The sequence below is a fragment of the Oncorhynchus mykiss genome, chromosome 13 (assembly GCF_013265735.2).
Source record: "Oncorhynchus mykiss isolate Arlee chromosome 13, USDA_OmykA_1.1, whole genome shotgun sequence".
In the NCBI taxonomy this organism is placed as follows: Eukaryota; Metazoa; Chordata; class Actinopteri; order Salmoniformes; family Salmonidae; genus Oncorhynchus; species Oncorhynchus mykiss.
In genome coordinates, this window is record NC_048577.1 from 15424099 (window position 1) to 15432058 (window position 7960).

General features: G+C 45.7%; 1 protein-coding gene across 3 annotated transcripts; it reads left to right on the forward strand.

Moving 5' to 3' along the window:
* The first annotated feature begins 1727 nt into the window (after nucleotides 1-1727).
* Nucleotides 1728-7915, forward strand: LOC110485749 (RING finger protein 122). 3 transcript variants are annotated; one of them, XR_005035463.1, is made up of 8 exons: nucleotides 1728-1930; nucleotides 2501-2929; nucleotides 4395-4552; nucleotides 5463-5505; nucleotides 5732-5773; nucleotides 6014-6096; nucleotides 6385-6803; nucleotides 6890-7915. XR_005035463.1 is itself a non-coding variant. In XM_036940409.1 (7 exons), the coding sequence occupies exons 3-7, from the start codon at nucleotides 4449-4451 to the stop codon at nucleotides 6503-6505; spliced, it is 393 nt and encodes a 130-aa protein (XP_036796304.1). In that variant the 5' UTR covers nucleotides 1728-2454; nucleotides 2778-2929; nucleotides 4395-4448; the 3' UTR covers nucleotides 6506-7915. The 3 variants fall into 3 exon arrangements, 2 of the variants coding, with proteins under 2 accessions (XP_036796304.1, XP_036796303.1); XM_036940409.1 differs by having other exon boundaries at nucleotides 1728-2454; nucleotides 2778-2929; nucleotides 6385-7915; XM_036940408.1 differs by having other exon boundaries at nucleotides 6385-7915.
* Nucleotides 7916-7960: the final 45 nt, after the last annotated feature.

Consider the following 7960-nt stretch of genomic DNA (forward strand, 5'->3'; position numbering starts at 1 on the left):
TCACTCCCTCCCTGGTATGCTATGGGAGAGCAGGGTATCGTCAGACAGGGCCACAGTGTCCCACGATGTGCGGGGGAGTTAGGGTCAGTCTGTCCTATCTGGTTTATTTCTCCTGTCTTATCTGGTGTCCTGTCTGATCTTAAGTATGCTTCCTAGAATTCTCCCATCCCCCCCCCCCCCCCCCCCCCCCCCTCTCTCTCTCTCTCTCTTCCCCTCCCCTCCCGGAGGACCTGAGCCCTAGGACCAGACCATGCCTCAGCACTACCTGGTCTGAGGACTCCTGACTGTCCCCTCCCTAGTCCACCTGGTCATGTTGCTGATCCAGTTTCTGCTGTAACCACTGTGAATATTATTTGACGATGCTGGTCATCTATTAAACTTTTACAACATCTTGAAGAACAGTCCGGCTATAATGGCCATGTACTCTTATAATCTCCACCTGGCACTGCCAGAAGAAGACTGGTCACCACTCAGAACCTGGTTTCCCTCTAGGTTCCTGCCTTTCTAGTGAGTTTTTCCTAGCCCCTGGGCTTCTACATCTGCATTGCTTGCTCTTCGGGGTTTTAAGCTGGGTTTCTGTATAATCACTTTGTGACATCTGCTGATGCAAAAAGGGTTTTCTAGAAGGAAAATATGTTTTTGGAACACTGCACGTGATCACGTTTTCACGTGTAGTTTCATGTTGTCACATGTTATCACATTGACTTCACATAAGATCACATGATAACATGAAAACGTGTTTTTGGAATACCTCACATGTGAAATTCATCTGTTTTCCCCCCATAAGGGCTGTGTTAGTCTGTTTTTTCTGTTTGGTGCCAAATGAACATGGCCCAGGGAACCTTCACATGTGAAATTCATTAGTTTTTTCCCCCATAAGGTCAGTTTTAGTCTGTTTTCTTCCGTTTGGTGCCTAATGAACATGGCCCAGGGAACCAGGGCGCCAGGAAAGTATATATCCTCCTTCCTAGCTCCCTACCCTACAGCCCAAATCCTGCAGCTGTCGTCTCCAAGGCCTGTTGGCCTGCTGGTCTGGCAGGACTGACGTGTGGGGGTGGAAGGATGGATGTCTCTGGCCATCTTTCGCTCTCTAGTATTTGTCTTTCTTTCTGCTTTCTTTTGATCTCCCTTTCTCTGTATTTCCCTCTCTCCCTCCAACTCGGCTCCTCTCTCTACCAACATGATAGCAACACGTTTATATATAGACTATAGAAAATAACCAGACTGGAACCAATAACCAAACTGGAAAATAACCAGGGCTTCGACTGACAGAGCTAGCTTCCCAATCCCCCTATATGCGTTGGCTGTGATAGCCATGTTGGTTTTGTTGCCCAGTGATAGTTTTATTGTTTTGAGTAAAAGGACTGGCTGCTGGCATTCCCCTCACCCTGCCTGGCTTTGCATTGCTGGTTTGCAACGTACATATATCACATAATTAATGAGAAACTGGGTTGTTGTCTGGATGGCAGCAGTGCACATGTCACTGACCGGGCCCTCCCTGTCTTTCCTGCAAGACTCCAACACACACACCATATCCAGTCGTCTCATTCGTCAATGTCTAGCCCCCCTGTCCACCCTCCTGCCTATGCCTGTTTTCACCTCTCCCAGGGAGAAAGGGAGAGAGACAGGGATTGGAGGATGGAGGGAGAAGGGGAGGGCCCACAGGAGAGGGAGGGGGAGGAGGGAAATGAGAGTTGCGAGGCAAAGGACTGGTCACATGACCAACAGCCAGAGCTCTGTTTACAAACCAAAGAGAGAGAGAGAGAGAGAGAGAGACCCTTGTATTGAATTGAGAGAGGCATAGGCAGAAATATAGGAACAGCAGCAGCAATAGCAGAAGCAGCAGAGGAGGATCGAGGCAGATTTCTAGACCACCATTATGGATTGAGACGAAGAGGGAACCCTGCCATCATGACCAGGCCAGCTGGAGGTGGGAGACTGTCTTTGTCTCAACATTTTCCCCAATCGAAGCAGCAGATGGTTAGAGGGAGAGTAGGAACTTCCCCCTCCTAAATACACACACACACACACTAGCAAAATATCCTAGCTAGAAGACTGTTCTTTGTTTGTGTTTTGGGGGAATCATCTTTTTCCTGCTGTGAAGAGTACGCTCTACCCCCCTAGTAGATCAGAGCCCTGAAGGAGTAGAGGAAGAGGAGGAGAAGAGAGGGCAGACAGAGGGGATAAAGCTTGTGAAAATCCCTCTGTTCAGAAGGATTTGGAGGGGGACAAAGCAGGGACTAATACCTCCCACACTGGAATAAGAGCAGGGACTCTTGTCGTTTGGAATGGTTTTCTGTCACTGTGATGAACTGGACAGTTGTTGTTTACCGGATTGCAATTTATGGAGCTGTTTTTCTCCTGAATGCAAGTTGTTTTGATTGGGAGGAAAGGAAGTGTGTGTTGTTTTGATCCGTGTCGAGAGAAGATTTCACCAGTGGACATTGACATGAGGTAAGAGCCATGTGACTAAACTGATTTCTTCGTCTCTCTCTGACAGTCATCACTTGGACGTCATCGTCAACGTTGAGAGAGGAGAAGGAGCACACACGAGGACTGCAGCACTCCCAATCCCACATCTCCCAATCCTACATCTCCCAATCCTAACCCTCGGGAGCTAATCCAGATTTGGGAATGTCGCGCATAGATTGCTGAGTGGACAAAACCGCACAGCCAGAATCTGTACACTCTTCTTCTCTGATCATCTTCATGGTTTTGTTTGTGGACGATCCACCACGACCTCAAACCACCCCAGCGACTCATTTGTCTTCTTTTAGCCCCAGTTTAGAGACTGATTTTGGGCTTCCGGGCGTCGGGGTAACCTGGTAGTTTGGCCCTCACACAGGTCCAGCCTTCTCCTGACAGGGCCTGGATTTACTGCTGCAGTCCTGGGAGTCAGGTTTCATGCAACCATTCCAATGGTGTAACGGTAAGTGTTTTTCCTCAACCTTCTGCCAAGTCAATGTAATGCAGTCTGTAGCTTACACATCCTGTGTGTTCCACTATAACCCTCCCCCCTCCAACTCTTTACTTACTGCTAACAGGGCTTCTGTAATTGATATGCTTGAGAAATGAGAAATGACGAAGTTGCTTGTGGGTTCAGTTGGGTTTGTCGACAGGGCGAAACGGAACTCAAAATAATTATATTTTCCAGGGTCGTGTTTAGTTAGTTATATATATATATATATATTGGCTACATAGCAACCATCATGTAACTGTAACTAACGGTACGACTAGAGGTTGTTTAGCTATTCAATACCTAGCCGGTCTCTGCATATGGTCCATTCTACATCTGAGAAAATAAACTGTCTATGTAACCATGTTTCAATTCTAAGACCCCCCCCCCCCCCTTACTCCCATTCCCCCCTCCCTTTACCCCAATGTCATATTAATGACCCCCCCCCCCCCCCCGTTCTATCACTCCAATTGAAGTGACACGGCCGTTAAAACAGACTGGCAAAGAGAGGGGGGTAAGGGGGCATCTCGTCCGTGGTGAGGCAAATTCACAAGAACAGAACACATGGGGCATATGGGTGGAAGTGGTGCTTCCTGGTTACCATTGTCTTGCCAAATGGTGCCTCAGTCCCTAGAGTGTTGTGTGTCTGTTCATGAAAAGGCTAGCTAAAGCCCCCAACCAACCCCCACCCATGACACACACACACACACACACACACACACACACACAACACACAAGCCAGCCACCTAGTCTGTGAAGGGGAGTCTGTGGAACAGATGGCCCACCGACGGAAGTGGAGCCACCGTACTCCATGTTGGTTTAGTTCACTGCCAATTACGTGCCTCGGCTCCAGTCAGAGCAGAGCAATACAGAGCAGTACGGGTGGGATGGGAGCCAAATACCAGGCAGTCACTTCCCCCTCCCTCCTCACCAAATATTGACCTTGTCGTTTGGATTGTCAATACAAGGCTTACTAGGCATTCTAACATGAAGCCCTAGATAGTAAAACACATGTCGGTGGCTCTGGTGTCCTACATGGAGGGTATAATGGAGACGTCTAAGGGAGGAATACCATACAATAAGCAACGCAGTTATAAAGAGAGCCCTATATTTAGACTGAAATATATTAGTCCAAATCTAAATATGTCTCTAGTTATAACACCTACGTTAGAAGTGAATCAGCGAGAGATTCTGTGTTCCATTTTAGTGTCTCTCTCTCCTGTTTTAAAGGTGTGTAAACAAGAAGCTGTGAACCATTTGCATGTGGGGATATGTCCCCGGCTCCTCTGTTTTGAGAGGGGAAAACATATCAGTATTTATAACACTTACATTATATGGTAAGTGAGGTAGGCTGTGACATGTTTTCGTTCAAGTCCCTCTATTGTTTTGACAATCTCTTTCATGACAACAAGCTGTGCAAACATTTTTTTTCTCTCAGGATGCCTGTGGTTTAGGTCTCCAGCACTTTGAGAAGTACTGTGGACATAGCAAGATGGATACCACTTACCACCTGCCACTCAATGTCTATGTGATAGTGCTGGGCATCGGCCTGTTCGTTTTCATGCTCAGCCTCATCTTCTGCTGCTACCTCTTCAGGTATGTAGGGTCATCACTAGCTGGAACAGCCACAAAGTGATAAACCCTGCCTATTTCTACCATTTAACCTCTGAATTTAAACCTAACCCTAACATTAACCACACTGCTAACCTTATGCCTAACCCAAACTTAAATTAAGACCAAAAAGCACAGTTTTGTGCTCATTAATTTTGACTTTGTGGCTGTGCCACCTATTGGAAACCCTAGGGCGAAGGACCCAAACAAAGATGGCTGCTGGCCGGTTGCCATCGCAATCAGGATATTAACATGTAGACTTATCCACATGGAGGCTTCACTTATTATGCTTCAAGAGCCTTTCTTTAATGACATATTATAGGCCTATGATATTATTTATATACAGTACAAGTCAAAAGTTTGGACAAACCTACTACTATTTGTTTTATTTTTACTATTTTCTAAAATTGTAGAATAATAGTGAAGACATCAAAACTATGAAATAACACGTATGGAATCATATGTGAGATTCTTCAAAGTAGCCACCCTTGACTTCTACTGTATATTACATTATGTTGGTGTCTGACATTGTTAATGCATCAGTTGTTATATTCTACATCTTAACAAAGCGCCATGCAATGGAAGCAAGAAATACCAAGTCTGACATACAGTGCCTGTCTAGGTCAAGGGTTGTGAATACTTAGAGGGCACTGTATAAGATAGGCCATTGGAATACCCTGCATTTTAAAGTGATGCCACAGAGGTTTTGTATAATTGTGCCCAATTGTGTACTATGTCATCCATTTCGTGTATGTTATCCACCCCCAAATAAGAAATGTTATGAATTCCAATTCAGTTTCAATTTTGTAAATCAAATCAAAGTTTGTCAACTTAATTGCTTAAGTTCCCAGACTCCATCTTTAAACACGGCCATTTTGTATTTGTCTCTTTGTAGGTTGAAACAGCAAGGGACGAGGGAGCAGTTCAGCTACAATGAGGTAGGCCTTTCTCTACACGAGCACATGTAGCACTGGGGTCTGACCAGGGTTAAACTACTACTACAGTATTTCACACTGTCTGTTGTCGTGCGTTGAAACACAACGCCTACTCTTTATAGTAAACCTTCATTACATCAACCCTGGATTTGTACCAATACCGGTGTGTGTGTCAAGTAGCTCACTCTAACACATGTACAAACTGCTTTTTATTTTTATTTCTCAACAGGTGGTTCTTAAAGGGGCAGGAAAGAAGCTGAGCCTTCTAGGAGTAAGTCGTGTTATTCTGTGGGGCGTTTTTTAGTTCAATGCAGATCGTTTGGAAAATAATCTAACATTTTCTGACCCATTTCTGTGTGGGCGATGCAATGCCGTTCATTTAACCTGGTGTCGAGTGTTTGAACTCAGATGATGTATTTAACTTCGAAGCTAAGGGCGGGTTGACTCGATCATTGTTTTTGTAAATGTGACCACACACACTAACACACATTTTTCTTCTTGCCCTTAAAAGCAAACGTGTGCAGTATGTTTGGAAGAGTTTCGGACCAGAGATGAGCTAGCCGTGTGTCCGTGTTCGCACGCATTTCACAAGAAGTGAGTTAACCGTCAGGCTCGCCTTATAGACAGAGCTCACAAAATGTCAACACGTCTGTGGTCATAATGACGTTCCAGAGGCAGCTGAAACTAACATGATAACATCATAAATCCTTCTGGTTCCATCCCCCCTTTCCTTGAAGTTAACATCCTTGTCAGATCAATGATTAGCTCATGGAAGAAAGGAATGAAGGATAGACAGAATAAAATGAAGGATGCATCTCGATAATATTTGAACAGGTTATGCACTTTTGAGGAAAATCGGTCTATTTTGTGTGTCCCATCCAGGTGCCTACTGAAGTGGCTGGAGATCCGTAGCGTGTGCCCCATGTGTAATAAACCCATCCTCAGGCTCCACCCAGACCCCACACAGGGAACTGAGGGGCCCCAGGACCCAGAGGAGGTGTGAAGGACCCACAGGGGCCACCACGACCGCCATACGCACCTGTACACATTTACACAGAATTGATGGTCATTTTATGGACATCACAGAGTCGATTGTATTCTTAAAGTGGCTTCCATGGTGTTAGTCTTTGAGCATTAATCAATATGGCTGGGGTTTGGGTACTGTATATGGATGTTGATTACACCCGTCCAGGCCTTTCAGATCGTCAAGAAAGTCAACGATGACCGAGGGGGCAGGGCGCAAGAGAGTGTTTCAGGATCGGGCCCTACTAGTTTAGCAATGGAACCTAAAAACAACATGATAACTCTAACCTTGAGGGATGTGGTGTTTGGAATTTGGCCATACTAGCATGCCAATGGGGCTTCCTGCAAGAAATGAAGGATAGGGTAGGGGGTCAGGTGCAGCAGGTCAGTTTGGGATTGGGCCCTCCTAGCTTAGCAGTGGAGCTTCATAAAGCTGCCGTCTAGCCTCCCCCTTTAGATCAGGGAGAATGAGTAAAGGCTATACGGACACTCCTGACCCAAATATTCATTTTGCAGGTCAGCAGCGTACTAATAGTATCTCCAGTGAGAATGAGAGGAAAGTGACATAGGAACGGGAGCCACTTTAGAATATCGAGTTCTCCCCCAGTCATTGGACGATGCCTGGTACAATACTCCCAGATACAGCCAATCACAAACGACACGTCAGGCATTCTGAGAAGGTCATTGGTCAAGTATCAGGATTGATGTAAATGGATACCTCTTATACCTCAGGGGTGTTACAATACAAGCCAGCACAAACATGCCATTCAATACCATGTGCCACACACAGAACATGTCCAATACTGCCAACTCCAACCTAGGTAACACGATACTGAGGTCGTCAAAACATTGGTCACGTTCCAGGCCGACTACATTGCAGTCGTGCTGCACACAGCAACAAATGGTTCTGCGCCACGTCATCGACTGAGCAAATGCGGTTAGCTGACATGTTAAACACTTATCCAGGCGTGGAGATCCGGCAAGAGACTGCAATGTAGTCGGTCTGGAACGCAGCCATTGAGATCTGGCAAGTGACTGCAAAGTAGTTGGTCTGGAACGCGGCCAAAGGCTGGAATCACAAAACCAGTCCAATACCAACATCACAGCAGCTCTCTGATGTACAGAACTATATATCCAGGGGTGTGTCAGAAATGGCACCCTATTCCTTACACAGTGCACTTACCTTTGACCAGAACCCTATGCAGGCCCTGGTCAAAAGTAGTGTACTATATAGGGAATAGGGTGCAATTTCTGACACAAACCAGGTCCATAACCTCGAAGACTGATAGACAGCTAGTCTTGCCTGTATGTATGTACGTAATGTTGTGACCCCCCCCATCTTGTAATTTTGTACCGTTTGTTGCTTTTAAATAAAATTATGTATCATCTCTGTGGTGCATCTTCTGTAGATGATTATTAGATGGTATATAAGACA